This window comes from Protopterus annectens, chromosome 1.part2 (assembly GCF_019279795.1).
Source record: "Protopterus annectens isolate FY-2018-M chromosome 1.part2, PAN1.0, whole genome shotgun sequence".
NCBI classification, from domain to species: domain Eukaryota; kingdom Metazoa; phylum Chordata; order Ceratodontiformes; family Protopteridae; genus Protopterus; species Protopterus annectens.
The window spans coordinates 808,224,420-808,244,057 of record NC_056727.1 but is presented as its reverse complement, the minus strand read 5'-3'; the positions used below and the strand labels follow the sequence as shown (position 1 = coordinate 808,244,057).

The 19,638-nt window shown below is 44.8% G+C and overlaps 1 protein-coding gene across 1 annotated transcript in view; it reads right to left on the bottom strand.

Annotated features, from left to right (window-relative positions):
- LOC122791266 (protein FAM98A-like) overlaps positions 1-19,620 on the bottom strand; it is a gene marked incomplete at its 5' end in the record, with an annotated part of 841,249 nt that extends 821,629 nt beyond the window's left edge. The window contains 1 exon segment of the mRNA XM_044058940.1: positions 19,472-19,620. Within this exon segment, the coding sequence (XP_043914875.1) occupies positions 19,472-19,620 (149 nt within the window).
- Between the last annotated feature and the right edge of the window lie 18 nt (positions 19,621-19,638).

Sequence of the window (19,638 nt, the reverse complement as noted above, 5' to 3'; positions counted from 1 at the left end):
CATAAAATCCTCAAAAGCTAGTTACGAAAATAAAATTGCCAAGGATTCCAAAGACAACCATAAGGCATTCTATAGTTATGTCAAGAATCTAAATGGCAATGCTCAGATCTGCTCTGAGCTACAACAGAATGGCATTAAATATACTGATCCCAAAGATATTGCCAATATCCTGGCAGATCGATTTAGTGCCAACTTCACTCCCCTCTCACACCCTAAAGGGCCCACCTCAATACCAAAAGATTGACAAATTCTGATAATCACAGCCACACAGGTAGAAACAGCACTCTCCAAAGCCAAGAATACAGCTCCATGGGACCAGATGACATCCCAGGCTGTGTACTACATGAACTACAAAATAAAGTGGCACCCCACCTAAGTGTCATGTTTAATCATAGCCTCACCTCAAGCTTCGTGCCCACTGAGTGGCGCACAGCTACAGTTATCCCGCTCCACAAGGGAGGATCCACCTTGAATCCCAGGAACTACCATCCCATCAGTCTGACAAGCCTGATCTGCAAGGGCATGGAATGCATCATCATGGAACTTATAAACAAAGACATTGGCAACCTCCAGACACTGGACCCCACCCAGTTTGGGTTTGTGAAGGGCCAATCTGGTCTCCTGAATCTGATTGACTTCTTTGAATCTGTCTCCAGAGCTGTGGACAAGGGTAAGTAGGTCCACACGGCATATCTGGACCTCGCCAAGGCCTTCAACACCATCCCCCACTCTGGAATCATAGATAAACTTACTAAGCTGGGCATAAATCCCTAGGTCACGCGATGGGTTGCCAACTGGCTTACTGACAGAACCCAGACTGTAAAAGTAGCTGACTCCAAATCCAGCTCCAGACAAGTGGAGTACCAAGGGGTTAAGTCCTGGGACCACTCTTGTTTGGCATCTACTTCTCTGAAGTACAAGCCAACACTAAGGGACTCTGGCTAACAAAGTTTGCAGATGACTGCAAACTGGGAGCCATTATTGAATCCCCAAATGATGTGGATATTCTACAAAATGGCCTTGCAGAAACAGGTGTCTGGTGCCAGAGCCATGGGCTCAAGCTTAATGCCAAGAAATGTATAGTCATCCCCTTCGGAAAAAAACATGTACCCATGAACTACCACATAGGTGGCAGGACACTAAACATCGAAAGTGTGATGAGAGACTTAGGGACACAAGTGGATAGTGGTCTCACTTTCGATAACCACATCGCCACAACAGTCAGGAAATCCTTCTACATGGCACACCTCATCACCAAGGGCTTTTCATCCAGAAAAAAGGAGGTCATTGTCCCACTGTACTTATCCCTCAGACCCATTATAGAGTATAATGCCCCATTTGGTATGTACCTCACAAGACATCTGCAACAGCTGGACAGGCCACAGAAATACCTCACTAAAAGAATCACAGGCCTAAAGCAGATGCCATATGCTGACCATCTAAAAAAAAAACTCCAGCTATACTCTGTGGCATATCGTCTACTCAGAGACGATCTCTGCTTAACATACAAGGCCATGTCAAACCCTGAGCTGTTGGACATGCTCCACTTAAAGAAATCCCAATCCCTCAGAGCCACACACTCCAGGGATCTAAACCTTAACACAATGAACAAAGCATGCTGGAGGGATAGGTTCCTGACCCAGAGACTCCCCATACTCTGGAATAGACTGCCCATATATGTTCATAGGTTCATACTAGGCTATCTGCCCTGGGGCAATTATAAGCCTAGCCCGATTCTGTATGGCTTACGCCACCCCTTGATTTGAGTATACTGTGCCCTTTTAAGGTTTAGTTTAATGTGCCTCTGTCTAATAGTGACATGGGAGTAATCCCTGGGACAAACCTACGATCCCCCATCCACCTATCGAGATTCTTCTTGAAGAGATTCAGTGAGGTGCTCTGCCTCACATGAACTGGAATTCTATTCCAGAGCGAAGGGAGCCTCTGGGTTATGAACCTGTCCCTCCAGCAAGTTCTATTTATTTCTGTGCTGAGGTTCAAGTCCCTCGAGCGTGTAGCTCTAAGGGATTTAGATTTACTGAGGTGGAGCATGTCCATTAATTCTGGATTTAACATAGCTTTGTATGTCAGGCATAGATCACCTCGAAGTAGGCGGTATGCAACTGAGTAGAGCTGGAGTTTTTTTAACCGAGCAGCATATGGCATCTGTTTGAGACCCTTGATCCTCTTGGTGAGATACATTTGGGGTCTAATTGCTGCAGGTGTCGGGTAAGGTACATCCCAAAAGGGGCATTGTATTCTATGATGGGCCTGATGAGGGATGAATAAAGGGGCACGATTACCTCTCTTGATCTAGATGTGAAACCCTTCGTGATGAGGTGGGCTATGTAGAAGGTCTTTCTAACCACTTTGGCAATGTGGTTTTCAAAGGAGAGATTGCTATCAACTTGGGTCCCCAGGTCCCCAACAACTTTCTCTGTACTTAATGGGTTTCCACCTATGTGGTAATTTGTGGGCACATTGTTTTTGCCAAAGGGTATGAATATACATTTTTTGGCATTTAGCTTTAAACCATGGCACTGGCACCAGTTATCCGTCTCTGTGAGACCTTTTTGAAGGATGTTTGTGTCAGCTGGAGAGTTGATTATGGCGCCCAGTTTGCAGTTGTCTGCGAACATGGTGAGCCATAGTCCTCCCACGTTTGCCTGTACCTCGGAAAAGTATATACCAAACAAGAGTGGTCCCAGGACAGAACCCTGTGGGATGCCACTTGTGACCGGTTTTGAGTCCGACATGGCTCCAGCAACTCTCACTCTGTGGGTTCTGTCTTTGAGCCAGTTTGCGACCCATCTTGTGACATAGGGGTTTATATTTAAGCTGGATAGCTTATCTATGATGCTCGAGTGGGGTATTGTGTCAAATGCCTTTGCAAGGTCCAGATAGGCTGTGTGGACTACCTTCCCTTCATCTATGGCTTTGGTGACTGTTTCGAAGAAGTCAACCAGGTTCAAAAGGCAGGATCTGCCCTTGACAAAGCCGAACTGGGTAGATCTAGTGTCTGTAGGTCCCCAATGTCTTTGTTTATGAGGTCCATGATGATCCTCTCCATAGCCTTGCAGACTAAGCTAGTCAAGCTTATGGGGCGATAGTTTCCAGGGTCCGTAGAGGCTCCACCTTTGTGGAGTGGGACCACTGTTGCTGTACGCCATTCTGTGGGCACGTATCCTGTAGTGAGGCTGAGATTGTATAGCTGTTTTATTTGAGGGATTAGTTCCTCTTGGAGCTCATGTAGGACGCAACCTGGGATGCCATCTGGTCCCATGGAAGCAGTGTTTTTTGCTTTGGAGAGGGCAGCCTACGCCTGAGCATCAGAGATGTTTGGGAGGCAGCCCTCTGCCGGGATAGATACTTGCTCTTTTGGGGGGGGAGGGGGGGGAGTTTGCACTGAACCGGTCTGCCAGGATATTGGCGATGTCTGTGGGTTCAGTGTATTTTTTGTCGTTTAGAATCAACTCAGAACAAGTCTGGGAGTTGCATCCCAGGTTTCTAACATAACTGAAAAAAGCCTTATGATTGTCTTTGGTGTCCTGTGCAATTTCTCTCAAAGCTGGCCTTGGAGGATTTTATGAGGGATCGTAATTGTTTGCTAGTACTGATCAGAGATGCCTTCCCTATTAGGGATTTTGCTCTGTCATGTAGTAGCTTCCTCCTTCTGTTGTACAGTTTATTTATGGCAGGGGTCCACCAGACTGGATGCCTGCCTTTGGATGATTGGGTCTTGGTTTTGTTTGGGATAGCATGATCCATGCATTCCTGGAGATGTCCGTAGAATGCGTTTATATAGGATTCTGCAGTTTGGGCCATAGTTTCCACTGGCCCTGGGGCCTTGAAGGATTCCACTTCGGTTTTGAGAAGTGAGAAGTTCGCTTTTGAGAAGTTTTTCACTGTGGTTTTCTGGGCTGGGGGGTGGGGTTGGGATGTGGACATCCAGTGAAATTAATTTATGGTCTGATCTTACCAATGAGGGATATACTTCTGGTGTGGAGCATAGAGTCCCCATGTTGGTAATGATCAGGTCTAGTATGTTGTCCCCTCTTATGGGAGTGGTGACTAGTTGTTCCATAGCATTTGAGTTTATAATTTCCAGGAAACTTTGGGCTAAGGTGCTGGGGCTTGAGTAGTGCTCCCAGTCAATGTTTGGGTAGTTAAGTTACCCAATATAATGGTGTTCGGAGAGATCTTCATGTTCTCCAATGTTTTCAGGAAAGCCGAGTGGGATTCCTGACTGAGAGGGTGGTCTGTAGGATGCTATAAACTGAAAAGCAGTCTTGCCCACTGTTAGTTGCACATGGATGGTCTCCGATACTTTGTGCAATGCCACTAACCTGGAGGTGTGGATATCCTTGATAAATATGGAAACTCCCCCTCCTTTTGTGGTTCGGTCCGGGTTTTGGGGCCGAAAAGCATGATATGAGGTATAGCCTGGTAGTGCTGGGGTGTTCTCTGGAGCCTTGAACCAGGTTTCTGTCGCTGCACAGATATCGATGTTCTCCATACTGAGGAGAGCTTCGAGTGCGTACATCTTGAGGTTAAGACGTCTGGTGTTTAGCAGCATTACCCTTAGTTTCTTGTTCCTTGTGCTGTCTATGGGGGTGGGTTTGACTTTTGAGCCTTGCCTAAAAAGGCACTATGGGGGTGGCAAGAGCCTTTGCCAATATCCGAAAGCCCAGTGGTGACAGGTGCAAGCCGTCCCTAGCGAAGCAATGTGGCTTGTCGAGCATGTCATCCCAGGCTGACAGACACTGGATCCCCTTTGAATGACACCAAAATTTTAGCCAATTGTTAAAATCGATCATTTTGTCTTTGTACTGTGGCATCATTCTAGGTGAGGGTAAGATGCTGCTCAAGGTCAGGGTCATACCAGCCTGGGCTACATGATCAGAGAGCTCCTCTATGTCTCTTTTCATGTAGTCCAGGGAGGTACGTCTCAGGTCATTCACACCAGCATGTACAATGACTGAGTCATATTTGTATTTGCTTTGGAGTGACCTGAGTGCTTGCGTTATGTGGCGGATCCTAGCACCCGACAGGCAGCTCACCGTGACCTTCTCTTTATTCAGCCTGGTGAGCGGGACGACAGACAATAGAGTCACCTATTACAAGAGTATCAGGTGTGTTATTCAGCCTTAAAGGCTGTGGCTGCTTGGCACACTGACTTTGTGGGTTATGTGTTGTGTGTGTTTTGTTTTGAGGTAGCGTTTGTTTGGATGTCTGCTTTGGAGGTCTCTGTTGCTTAGGTAGATTTTTATTTAGAGCCTCCGAGTATGTTTTTGTGTATTTATGTGTTTGGTTCGCTGATGTGGTGGGACTATGTGATACTGGAATTGTGTTGTGTGAGGTTACCTTCTCCTCCTGACTGGTTACACCAGTTTTGAGATGAGAGCTCAGCCTCCAGTTTGGCTAAATAGTTGCATCTCTCACATATATTTGAACCTGTTTGGAGGAGGAGAGGGTTGTCCGTGTACATGAGACAGTTGTAACATTGCCTCAAAATTCCCTGATTCACCAGCTGGACTGGAGAGGAAACCATTGACTGACCTTTGGACATGCTAGAGTAATATAGGGAAACTGAATTTAAGACGGACCAATAGAGGACAGGGTAATCGTAGAGAGTATAAGAGCAAGTAGTGCTTATGGTTTAATAGCGCTAATTTGTAGGATTACTTAATTGGACCAGTGAAGGGCCTTAGAATGAGAATATGGTGTTTAAATTGAGAGATAGAGCAGTTCTAAGGGAAAAAGTGAAGAGCAGACTTTGTGGAGCCAGGAATAGTTTAAACCCAATTAGGCGGCACTGCCCGCTGTTGCGCTATGCACAAAAACGAGCAAAACTGTGCAAAAGAGGGTTTTAAGAGAGGAAGATGAAGGAGTTTTGGAATTGACCCAAAATGGCCAATAAAACTACAGTTCCAAGTCAGCAACCACTCCCACAGGGGCAGGCGGGCTGCTCAATGTTTTTCACTGCCACTGATCAACAGAGAGACCTCCCTTTAGCCCAAGCAAAAAATGGCCTCACAGAAACTTACAAACAGTTCAAGAACAGCAAGCCTGTAACTGAACTTTTTTAAATCTCAGAAAAGTGGGAAAAAAAAGCAAGATTTTTTTTTGTTTTTTCAGAGATAGCAGAGGTTCACAAGTATCAACAAGTTATAACCGTGCAGTAAATGACCCCACACAAGAGTGCTAGGCCAAAGACAGATAAAATGCAAGTTTTGAGAAAAAAACGATTTTAAAAATAAGTGCAAACAGGAAATTCAGTAAACAGCTCTAGGTTGTGCTCTAAATACAGTTACTAATGCAGAAATCAAGTTCAACAAGCCAGAAAATGCTCAAAATAGGTGGCTATGCAGAAAAACTTAGCAAATAAACAGAGGAAAAATACTTAAAAGTGGCTCCTTTCTTCTCTCAGCGTTTTCTCCTCTTGGTGGGTGCTTCACCAACAGCCAACAAACCTGTAAAGCACAGCATCTCATTGGCCCTCTTCAAAATGAACCTTGATGATTGGATGGGAGATAGGAAATTCACCCCGGGGATCATGTCAGTCGCCCTGCTAGACAGCGGCCAAGAGAAGTAAATATTGTGGGAAAAAATTTCCAGGGAATTGTTATGGCTAGGCTTGCATAGGCCTTAGGGCTGATAGCCTAGTACCAACCTATGAACCAAAAAGGCTTTTAAGCATAGGAACAGAAAGCAGAGGGAGAGTCAGAGAAAAAACAGGGGGCTGGAGGGAGGGAAACCAGGACTGCAACAGTGAATGCACTCGAACATCTACATTTATGGCAAGTGTACACAACTGTACTATGTCCTTCGTGTTTCACTGTTGCAGTTATTACATTTGGGTAGATTCCGAAAGCCATGGTTGGGAGGATGGATTTATACAGTATTAGGACCAGCTATAAGGCCCTGGAAGACAGCAGTGGCAAAGCCAGCTCTGGATTTAGAGAAAATTGGTAAATAATAATGCTTGGTGAAAGTATGAACTGAACTCCAGGTAGCAGCTTCTAGAATATCCCTGGTAGGGACACTTCTGAGAAAGGCTGTAGAAGTAGATGCAGCCCTGGTGGAATGAGATCCGATCCCCTGGGGGATAGGCTTTCCATGATGCTTGTAAAAGAATGAATTATCCATTTAGAAATGGTTTTGAAATAGCCTTTCCCTCTGCCCCTGCAGCAAATGCTACCAGCAGTTGTTCAGATTTTTTTTCGAGTTTTAGTTATGTCCAAGTTAAATCTCAGCTGTCTGAGCACATCCAATGAATGCAAAATCCGTTCCCCTTTGTTCTGTGGATTAGGAAAGAAAGCTGGCAAATGAATGGACTGATTAAGAGCCACATTGGATACCACCTTGGGCATGAAGGATGGATTGGTCCTGAGCAACACCCTGTCCACATGAAAAATGATGAAAGGCTCCACTGCCATAAGGGCCTGTAACTCAGATATCCTAGCTGAAGTAATTGCCAGAAGGAAGGCTGTTTTCCAAGAAAGAAAATTTAAGTCTGCAGTAGCAGCTGGCTCGAAAGGAGGCAGAGTGAGTTTCTCCAATACTAAGTTAAGGTCCCAGGCAGGGGTTGGAGCTCTCCTGGGTTGTCTCAAGTTCTTGGCCCCCTCTGAGGTACTGCTTCAGCAGTGGATGAGTGAAGAGGGGTGGGTTCTGTGTTATAATGAGCTGAAATGGCTGAGGCATGGACTTTAATAGAGAAAAAAGAGAGGCCCTTGTGAAGCATCTCAGCTAAATATTGTAAAATCTGAGGTAGATTGGGCGCTGCTGTGCTCATTCCTTGAGACTGGTTCCAAGCACAGAATCTTTTCCATTTGTCAGCACAAGATTTTCTAGTACTAGGTCTTCTCGCCTCCAAGATGACATCCATCACAGGTTTGCTGAGGGATGTTAAGGGTGAATTTAAGTGATTAGCCAAGCTGCAAGGTTCAATGTAGGGAGCTGAGGGTGCAGAATCTGGTTCCCCTGCTGAGACAAGTAAGGAAGGTGTCTGAGGCATGTTGTCTGGATGAATAGGAACATAATAAAAAGTGCATTTTAAATCCAGTGTTACCCTCTTCCTAGTCATTCAAGTTTCCTGGTAACAGGTTGTGAAGTGACATCAGTTTGAATTTGGGCACTATCACAAACAGTTTTAGGAAAAAGATCAAGAACCGGTCCTCCAATCATTTTCATTCTTTGGCACTGAAAACATCCTTGAATAAAACTCCTTTCCCACTACGGAGGGGGAACTGGTTCCATTACACCTTGGGACAGCATGTTATGAACAAGTGGAACTCAAGTCTTGTCTGGAGGATGAGGAATTAACCCCCATCAATGAGGAATTCCCTCCCACTGCCATCTGTAGCTTTGATGAATGATCTTCAGAACCCATTTGTCTGAAACTGCACTTTATCTGCTACCACAGATAAAAAGAGATAGGCAGACTTTCTAGAAGAAAGGGGCTAGGATGGGAGGGGGTCACAATGTCTCGAACAGTCATTTAGACTTGAACTACCCTTGGCTTTGGAATGTTCAATGCTTCCCCTTTGGAAACCCCTTGCCATTTCTTCTTAAATGTCTGCTTACCTGTATTTTGTTGAGGCTTCTTTTTACTATTGTTTGCCAAAATTGGACGAAGACAAAGAATCCCTTAGAAATTTTTCAAAACGAGGGCTGAAAAATCTTAAGATATTCCCTGGATCAGTTTACCCTTTCATCACACTTTTTGATCACATCTGCAGTATAAGGGTCAAAAACTAAATCTCTAATCAAAGAGGAATTTAAAACAAGAAGTTATGTACTCACCATAACGTTCGATGTATGTAGCCCATCTTGCCTTACATTCTTTCCTGTGGGTTCTGAGCAGAACCTCGGCTCCGACTCGGCCATACTCTAGATCGAAGTCTTCAATTGGCTCGTGGCTAAGAGTTATCACATCGTGCAACAGGTTTATTCCCCAGATATTGTATGCTGCAAGTTCACACACATACACACTGACAAGAACAACCACCACAACAGAAAGGACTACTGATACCTAGAGACAATACTTCCAGGTCCTCCAGGAGGGGGAAGGAGGGAGGGTTCGTAAGAATTTAAGGTGAGATGGACTACATTGGACATTATGGTGAGTACATAACTTCTTGATGTTATGTAGTCCAGTCTTGCCTTCATTCTTACCCGTGGGACAGTGTCCCTAGCACCTTGATCTTAGGTGGCTCAGTGAAAAATACTCTTGAGCACCGTGGAACCAAAGGAAGATCTGCCTCTAGAGACCAGACCCAATTTGTAGTGACTAATAAAGGTACGAGACGAAGCCCATGTTTCTGCAGCACAACTATCATCCATAGACATCCTAGCCTGAAACGTAGTTGAGGTAGCCACAGAACGTGTAAAATGAGCCCTCACTTTAAAGGGTAATTCTTTGCCATTGGAAGCATAAATAAATGAGATGCAATCGGAGATCCAGCGAGACAAGGTTACCTTAGAAACCGGAACCCCAAGTCTAGTGTATGAAAACGAGACAAACATTTGATCTGATTTCCTGAAAACTTTTGTCCTATGTAAATGGAAACGCAATTGTCTGTGAAAATCCAGCTGATGAAACTTAAATTCTGTCTTGTTGGAGAATTCAGGAAAAAACACAGGCAACTCAATGGATCGGTTGAAATTGACAACAGAGGAAACCTTTGGAACAAAGGAAAGGTTGGTTCTTAAGGAGACCCTATCTTTGTGAAACACCAAATAAGGTGGTCTAATCGATAATGCCTGGAGTTCAGAGACCCGCCTAGCTGAATTTATGGCTACCAAGAATACTGTCTTACATGACAAGAATTTAAGGTCACACGTAGCTGCTGGCTCAAAGGGAGTTGAGGTGAGCTTCTGTAGTACAAAACTGAGATCCCATGGCATAACTGGATCAAAGACTGGAGGTCGGAGTAACAATGTCCCTCTCATAAAAGCCCTACAAAGCCTATGAGCCATAAGGTTGGGCTCATTAGCAACGTGAAAGGTAGAAATTGCTGCCAATTGCACTTTAATGATTTCCGCAGCTGAACCCTGACTAAACAGTTGAGAAAGAAATTCCAATATTGCCGAAATAGGCGTGGTTATAAGGATCAATATAGGTCTCTCACGGGCCAAAATTGAAAATTGTCTTCCATTTACTGGAATAAATCTTTCTGATAGAAGGCTTGTGGGAAGATGATAGAATATGGACCACGTCCTGGGAAAAATCATGAAGCCTGACTAAGGACTGAACTGGAGCAGCCAAGCTGTCAACCCGAGGGTCTGGATGGAGGGATGGAACTGTCCTGACATGAGTCAGCAGATATGGAACTGGGTCCAGAAATCCAAGGCTTGTCCATTAGAAAGGGTTGAAGGAAGGGAAACCAAATCTGACGAGGCCAGTGTGGGGCATTGAGGATCATTTTGTTCCCCAAAGGACTGTGCTTTCTGAATGACCTTTGATATCAGAGGTAACGGCGGAAAGGCATAGAGAAGATCTGAGGGCCAATCGTGAGCCAGTGCGTCCCGGGGTGTCTCCCCCTCCGGGGGGATAAGGGTGAAGTAGCTGCTGCATTTGGCACTGAGGGGGCTGGCAAATAGATTGCAGCAAGGCTGACCCCATCTGTGGAATATCTCTTCCGCAACATAATTGTTCAGGGACCACTCGTGAGGCATTAGGATAGTTCTGCTCAGCCTGTCGGCAATCATGTTGGACTTCCCTGGTATATGCGTTGCAACTAGAAAGCGATGGGAAGACACCGCCCACTGCCAAACTCGAAGTGCCTCTCTGCAAAGGGGGTATGATTTGGTACCTCCCTGTTTGTTCAGGTACCACACTACCGACATGTTGTCTGAGTGGATTGCAATTGTCCCTAGCGGGAGAGAGCTCTGAAGTGCTTGCAACACTAATAGCACTGCTCTCATCTCCAAGACATTGATATACAAATTGGTCTCGTGATCCTGCCACGTGCCTTGGACAGTCCTGCCAAGATAATGCCCCCCCACCCGATCTGGGAGGCATCCGTGATCAATGTGGCAACTGGAGAAGATGGGACAAAGGGCTTGCCCACGTTGAGACTGCTGGCCTGAAGCCACCAGCGTAGATCCCGCGTGCATGTGTCCATAATCAGAATAAAATGGGAGAGAGGGAGATGCTGTAGTGACCACTGGGCGAAAAGCAGCCACTAAAGAAACCTCATGTGTAGTCTGGCAAGGGGAACTAGTATGATCATGGCAGCCATGGTCCCTAATAACTTGAGGACCACTTTTGCCCTGACCTTCCTCAATGGTAGTAAGGCGTAGACCTGCAGTTGTAGAGCCTGAATTCTCTCTTCTGGTAAGAAGGCCCTCATGAGCACCAAATCTAGTTCAGCACCGATAAAAGTGACACACCGCAAGGGCAACAAGGCATATTTTTTCCAATTTAGAGTAATTCCTAACCATTGGCACAGTGTAATGGTGGCGTCCCTGGTCTGTAACAGTAGATGCCTGGTGGTGGCAGAAAGGAGCCAGTCGTCCAGGTAGGGAAACACTTGGAATCCCTGATGTCTCAAGTGAGCAGTTACCACTGCCATGCATTTGAACACCCTAGGGGCTGTGGTGAGACCAAAGGGCAGAGTGCGAAAATGAAAATGAATGGCTCCCAGCCGGAAGCATAAATGACTTCTCAATGCCCTGTCCATCTTGATATGGTAGTAAGCATCCTTGAGATCGATGGAGCACATCCACACATCTTTCCCTAACAGAGGGAGTATTGACTGTAACGTGACCATGCGGAACTTGAACTTTTGTACATGAAGGTTCAATCGGCTGAGATCCAAGATGGGTCTCAGGCCCCCTGTTCGTTCTGCCACCAAAAAGAATCTGGAGTAAGTCCCTAATCCTACTTGGTCTGCGGGGACAGGCTGGATGGCTCCCTTTGAAAGCAACTTTTTTTATTTCTAAAGTTGCAGAATCCCTGTGACTGGGTGGAACGTCTGGGATTCTCTTGGATGGCGGGGGAGGAGAAGAGAAGGGGATATGATAACCTCTGGAAATTATCTTAATACCCACTCGTCTTGGTTGACTTCTTGCCAGGCTTCTGGGTATAAAGAAATGTGACCCCCGACCGGCTCCAGAGACTCACAGTCCAGCCTCCCTTCAGGAGCACTGGTAGGGAGAACCATGAAAGGAATCACAGTCCCCCTGGTTACGTGGGCCTCCTCTGTCTCTAGGCGGCGTCTACCTGAATTTCCACCCCCTCCCCTGCCTCCAGAGGGGGAATCACTGTGTGCCCTGAAAAAACCTCTGCGACTTCCTGAACCATATCTTCCAACCCTTCTGGCCCATGAGGTAAGGTCTATAAGGCATGGAAAAACGGACTCCCACGGCAGACAGAGTTTTTTCCTTCCTGCTCGCACCTAGTGAGAGTGTCCTTCACCTTGGTTCCGAACAACGATGAATCATCAACTGGGGCACTGGTGAACGCAGACTTGAAGGCCTCCGCGAAATTGCACAGGAGCATCCAGGAGAGTCTCCTAAGAGAGACTCCGGAACCCACAGCCCTACTCGATCCATCGGCTGCATACGAGATCAGCCTCATGGAGGAGTTGGGTAAGGGAATTTAAGGTGGACATCTGTGCACTGACCTTCTTTGCCACGGCAACAGAAATGTTACCCTGTAGAGAATCTCCTAGCTCTTTTAGGAGATCTCTCTGGAGCCTCGTAAAATGCATCAAGTAGTTCAGCGACTGCAGTGTAAAGGCCACTGAGGTAAACACACGCTTCTCATATCTATCCATAGCCCAGGACTCCTTGTTAGGCAGATGGACGGTAGATGAAGTTTCAAGCAAGTTCCTTCTTGGTGGCCACTGCCACCACCATGGTATCTACTGGAACACCTTTAGATACTCCTTGTCAGAGGGGGTGGACAAAAACTTATTGGGTCTCCTTGGGACTGGTTCCACAGTGTCAGGAGTTTCCCACACCTTTCGACAGACAAAGTCTAATAGCTCATCAAAAGGGAGAAAAACCCAAGAGGTGGAGGGTTGAGACCCGAAAGCCTTCAGGAACACCGACTCCTCATAAGAAGGGGATTTTGAGGGCCAGCCGCCTCTCTGCTTCAAGATCTCCAGGATATCTGAAAAAGAGATATCTTCAGAAGATGACTTGGGGGACCCCTCGGACTCCTCGAGGTCAGTGTCTGACGTGAGATACTCATCTGGGGAGTCGAGGTGTTTCCTCTTACACAATCTCTTTCTGGCGGGCTCCTCAGGCAAAAACTCTGGGGAGACGTCAAAGTTGGGGACCACTCATGGAGGTATCCGGAGGCTTAGGGTCTCCGCTGCCCAAGGATAGAGCGTGAACCGAAACTGACACCGGTGCTGGAGGGGGCAGAGTATCGGTGCCGTAGGATGCAGCTGACAACCTGGCCAGCAGACTCCTCATAACCTCGGAGGCTGATACCCCCCCAGTCTCCGAAGGCCGACTAACTGTAGGGGAAACAGTAGTAGCCCTCGGAGCAGAGGAGATTAGGTCCAAAGCAGACATCAGGCCCAAGCTCACTCAAGCCAAAGCACTGGGAGGGAAGCTCGGAACCAATGAAGATCGATCCGATCCCTCCCCCTCAGGTCCGACCGGAGAACTGTGGTCCCTCGATCCCGTGACCCTGTGGAAGGAGCCAACAGGGTCGAAGCGGAAATCGGAACCGAGAGGCCAGGCGAGGCTACTGGAACCGACCCAATGTCAACCGATGGAACAGACAACTCTGGCTCCGAAGGCAGAGAAAGGCTCGGAGGAGGAACAACAAAGGATGAAGAGGTCATAGGCTCCGGAGCCGACTGGGTCGGAGCCAAAATCACTTTGGCCAACACAGATGACTGAAGCAGTTTCTTCACCACCATATCAACATCCTCATCGGAAAGGGTCCTGGAAGACCTGAAAGATAAAGGAGATCTGAATCTGCCTACAGAAGGGACTTGCGTGAAAGAGAACCCGGTAGAAAAACTGGAGACTGGCTCCAAACCAAAATATCCATGACCGGCTCCGAAAGGCTGGAAGCCGATACAGACTTAGTCAAGAGACTACCTTATTTCGGCACCAATGGCAATGGAACCGAAGAAGGAGAAGCTGTTCTAGCAACTTTCTCTGGCGGCTCTGAAGAAACAGACAGAGCCGGAGAGCGCTTCTTGGAAGTCTTTTTGTCCTTTTTAACTGGAGAGGAAAATGCACTGGAAGACTTAGCCAAGTCTTCCTCGAGGGAGTGTTTAAGCAGTCCTTTCAAGATGAGCTTGTTTTTCCTCTCCTGTAGCACACGGGGACTAAAGGAATGACAAAACAAGCAGGACTCTTGAAGGTGAATAGCCCTCAAGCAGTACAAGCACACAAGAGTGCCCATCAGTTAAAGACATTTTACTGCTGCATTCAACACACTTTTTAAAGCCCGAAGGTCTGTGTTCCTTAGGATCCTTGGACATGCTGAAAGGAACAAATTAATACGTACATGCACTAGACCCAACTAACAGGAAACAGCCTCTAACTCAAACGGCCAAGAAACCGGCGGGAAAACAACAGGGAGGACTAGGTCCTCTAACCTAAACGGGCTTAGCTCGGGGAAACAAAGGCAGGAAAGCACCACTGGCCAGACACAACACTAAACTCTAACAGAATGGAGCACCAAACCAAAGACCACACAGAAAACAATGGGGAGGACTAGGTCCTCTAACTTAAACGGGCCTAGCCCGTGGGGAAAGGAAACGAACGAGATACCCAAACAGCCAGACAAGGGCACAAAAAAACAGCCAGAGAAACAAATACAGGTGGTAAAATACCACTAACACACACACAGAGCTATGAAAAAAGCTTTTTTGAGCAACAAGTCAAAAGTTTATAAAAATTTTATAAACAATATACTTCGCCACAGCCAAAAGCGAGACCACGTCTGAGCTTAACGAGCGGCAAACAAGATCTGGGGAATAGACCTGTTGCACGATGGGATACCTCTTAGCCACGAGTTAATTGAAGACTTCGAGCTAGAGTATGGCCGAGTTGGGGCAGAGGTTCGGCTCCGAACCCACAGGTAAGAATGAAGGCGAGATTGACTACATAACATTCTAATTTTTAATATCATCTGGGAGGTTGAGAATGCAACCATGCAAGCCTCCCCAAAACAATGCCAGTGGCCGTAGTCCTGAAAGAAGCATCAACAGGAGTCAAACACTGTAAACGATGAGTAGTGACCCACATAAGAGAAGAACTAAATTATTTATAGCAAATATTTCCTCATAAGAAAAAAATGCCAATAAAATATTCCTCATGCTTTCACAATTAGTCAGAACAAACTTTAATATACAAGCCTAACAATTTAAAATTCTGAAAAATCAAAGTTGCAGAAGTATACACTCTTTCCCCAAACTCATCACTTTCCCATCCTTATCAGTAAGAGTAGGACTGGAATCAAGAGTTTAGGACCAGTGAGATCAACTAAAGCTATAGCTGCTGGATCAGGTTTGTGAATAGTGTATAAATACTTAAGAACTTTATACATCCTATCTGCCTTTTTCGTGGAAGCTGGCCAACTATCAGGAAAACTGCAGACAGTAACACACATTCTGTAAAGCAGACAGAACAAGAGGAGTGGATGTAAGTTCTGGACATTTCTGTAACAACTCTACTTCTGTGGGACTAAGAAATCTCAGTGTTCTCACACTGACGACACTAGCACATTCTAGCAATAGAATCATAAATGGAGCCCTTTGTCCCTTCTTCCTGTTCAGATTCTGAATCTTGAATCTCTTAAGGAAAGAAGGTATCCATCTTTCTTTTTCCAGAAACTACTTTACAAGAAGGATCAACAGTCTGAAATAAATCCCGAGCCAGGCCCGGTAAACTACTCTTGCCTAAGGAAATTTGAGGAGGAGTAGCCACATAGTTTTCTGCTCTCCATCCCTTTTTTGACTGGGATAACAGGGATATTTCTGTTAGTAATGGCAGCACCAGCTTCCCCAGGGGTGGGCACAGTATTCTGACACAACAGGGAAACGTTCCCTGCTCCTTCTTCCAGGACCAGCAATAGTGGGTCTCCCTTGCCAGCTGAGGGGACCCCAACAGCCCCACAATACATGGTTAACCCTAGGTCCACAGTGGCTGTAAGTGCTACACCAAAGGGATCAGGGGGTAAAAGAGGAGTAGCCTGAGGTACAACAAATGGACACAACAGAGTCACCCCCCCCCCTGCAGCTAAGACAAACTGTTAGCTTGCTTTGGTGGCAAAGGCTGTTTGCTTAACCTTGTGTGTCTGGAAGGAGGACCTCCAATGGGGTGGTTTGTTCTTACTGTCACCATTTTCAGCTTGCCACAGATCTACAAGTCTTCAAGTCAATTTTTGTTCACAGAAATAAAGTGCTTTTGCTGTGTTTAATACTCTAACAAAATTTCTCCAGGATAACACACACAGCCAAGGCTACTGCAGTACTGATCAATAAGATGGCCATCTGACTTTTCATATGAAGACTAAGCACAACCACGCAAAGAAAGCTGGAGAGCTATAAATCTGATACAGGGGATCATTAAGAAGCATGCTAGTAGTTTAGCCCCACACTATTCCAATCCGGTGAGCTGACTCTGAACAGCTCATAAGATCTGGAAAATAATCCTTTTCAGCACAGTACTCCGAATAAAAGTATAGGGGCTTGATCGCATGGTAAAGTTTCATCTGCCTGGCTTAAAAAGCCCTACCAGTCTTAGTTCCTAATGGTAAAGAGGATGTAACTCCAATTTCAGATCCTGGTCTTCAAACCATGATGGAAAAAAGTCTAAAAAGTAGTTCCAGCTTCATAGGTACCAACTATCTTAAGCTGAAACTCTCAAATACTAAGTTGTTCCCCATCAAGTTTCTTCCTACGAGGATATCAGAGAACTTCTGCAAAAATTGTCCCAGGTGGACAACACGCATGGAAAAATCTGCAGTTTGATTCCTGCCTCAAGGACATGTTCAAAGGTGATAACCGTTCCAATATTCAAATGAAATCATCTTATACAGGAATGTAAACCACAAGGCTACATAACTACCCAAAACTTCCCTACCAAAGAATGTAAACAAAATGAACACCTGGAGAAAGGATGCAGCCTTATGTAATTTAAAGTAGTCACTTTAATCAAATATCCATGAAAAGTATCAGCTCAAGCATATGCAGCAAAGTCTTATGCAATTCTTTGCTTGTTCTAGTTGGATACAGCTTTAAAAAGCACAGTCCTAAGCCAGATCTAAGGATTAAAGATGGTAGTCCAAATCCTGAGGTACCACCACAAGGCAGAGAGACTTCAGCCAAAGTGTCAGTTCACCTTTGAGAGAAGGCTGTGATCCTAACATCAACACAACCACCCCATATCACAGCGTGCAACAACCAAACACCTCCCAGCAGCCACCCAATGACCATCTTCTTACAAGACAGAAGATACTAGAAGGCAAACCAAAAAGTGTGGTGAGCAAATAAAAGGTCCATGAAATAGGAAATTCTCACAAAAGGAGTATCTGCAGAGTAGAAAAAAAAAAAAAAAAAACTATACCCGTCTTGTGACATACTACAACGAGAAAAATCAAGCAACACTATGTACACCAGGAAAATAAGCAAATGTAAAAACAGTCCACTTTAGAATAAGTGCACTACTCGTGCAAAACTATGGAAGCAGCAACTTCCACAAAGCGCTCAAAATGAATAAAAGTTACAAAAAGCAGCCAAACACTAAATACTGGAAAATAAATTACTTTTTTTTTTGGATCCCACTGGGGAGCTTTGTGACAACAGTGGAAATTATAGTACTGGTGGTCAACAAGGTCCAAGGTCTAAGAACAGGTAGATGGTAAGGATTAAAAGACTACATATGACCAAGATAACCAATCAAGCTGTTCATATGAAGTCAGAACAAGCTCGGACTCCAGACTTGGACACCTTCCAGAAACAAGAGCAAACTTCCTGTGGAAACATACACAGTTCAATTAAGACAGTGGGGGAAAATAACAATGACGCCAAGCCCAGGTAACAAAGTCAACCTTAAAGAAGTTGCAGAACCCACTCTGAAACATTATGATTTCATGCCATTATCACAATCACCCCAGCAGTAAAATGTAAAAGGCTCACTGTAAGATGGAACTGCAATTCTTCTAAAACCAGGTCTCAAGTCTGATGCCAAGAGACGCACAATTTGCTCCTAAACATTAACCCAGTTCTGAAAAGATAACAGCAATGCCATAACTGAAGAGCTGACTCACAGCTGTAAAACGTCATTAAAGTATAGCAGCAAATACTGCATGGAAGGATAACATCCTATAAGACTGCTAAATGCTTACACAGTGGAAAACATACAGTAGCTTACAGAGCAGGAATTCACTCCCACCTTGAGAAAAATCCACAAAAATTCATGGGAGCTCTTAAGAGTCAAAAGTTTTAAGGTCAACACAACTGAAGTAGTCTCCATAGGAAGCAAGTAACAATACCTAGAAGCACTATCAGTCTGAAAACAATGGCTAAAGATAGCCAAGAAGAGTCAGCTCACTATAATCTGGATACATCCGGAAATCCAAAGCAAAATGGCAGTGCCCTGAGGGCTGCTGCTATCATGAACAATAGGCAGTCCACTAAAGCAGTGTATTAAGCCATACTTTTAGGAAAGAAAGGTGGACCATATTAAGGTATGCCACTGCAAGCTAACCCTCCCATGGCAAGTTCACATGCCAGCTTAAAAAAATATCCTTAACTTAGGCAAGATAAAAAAAAAAAAAAATACTATTATATCCTGAAAAGAGGAAGATTTTGTTAAAAAAATAAATAAAAATCTGAATAATGCCCTCGTATACCGCACGAGAATGAAATCTATGTTTAGTCTATGATCACCTTACATATACTACAGCATTATCCTATAGCTCTAAACCAATCAGGGCCGAATCTCAACAGAATCAGGGAGTTGGGCACCCTTTTAAAATCTTAGTACTATTAACTTGAGACACTGACAGAACAAGTGAATATGAATTTATATAAATATATATATATATTTTTTTTTTTTTTTTTTTTTTTTTTTTTTAAATTAAAATAAGTGCAACTTGTCAAGTATAATTCTCCACCTTTTTCCCCAAGGTCACTAATTTTAGGAGAGATTAAGAGGGAGAGAGCTAAAATTTTGGTAAAAAAATCAGGGACAACTGAGAGGTATGCATTATCTACTTCTAACGTACATAAGCCAACAATACAAGCACTACAACATAAATGGCCTGAAACAAAAGGCGAAATGCTGCAGCTGAAAATTTAAAAGCCTTTCCATGAAAGTTGTTCAAGAGATGCTAAAACACATAAATAATAAAATGTGTCATCTGTCTTTGTGTTTTAAGTAAATGGTTAAGTACACAATAAAAACTGTACTACACACAAACATGCAGTATTATAAATACATGAACAAAATTCTTTTGACAATGTCTGAAAATAACAAACTTAACTGTTCGTCGCTTGCACAGTCTCCTCCAATTTGCAGAATAACCTCAATTCTGACACTAGCCAGGCAATAAGCTTAGTGTATTCAGGTGAAGTAGCTCCACCCTTAACAGCCAAATCCAAAGCGCCATCGTCCAGCAATGGTCCTTTGTACCTGTAAAACAGGTAAACA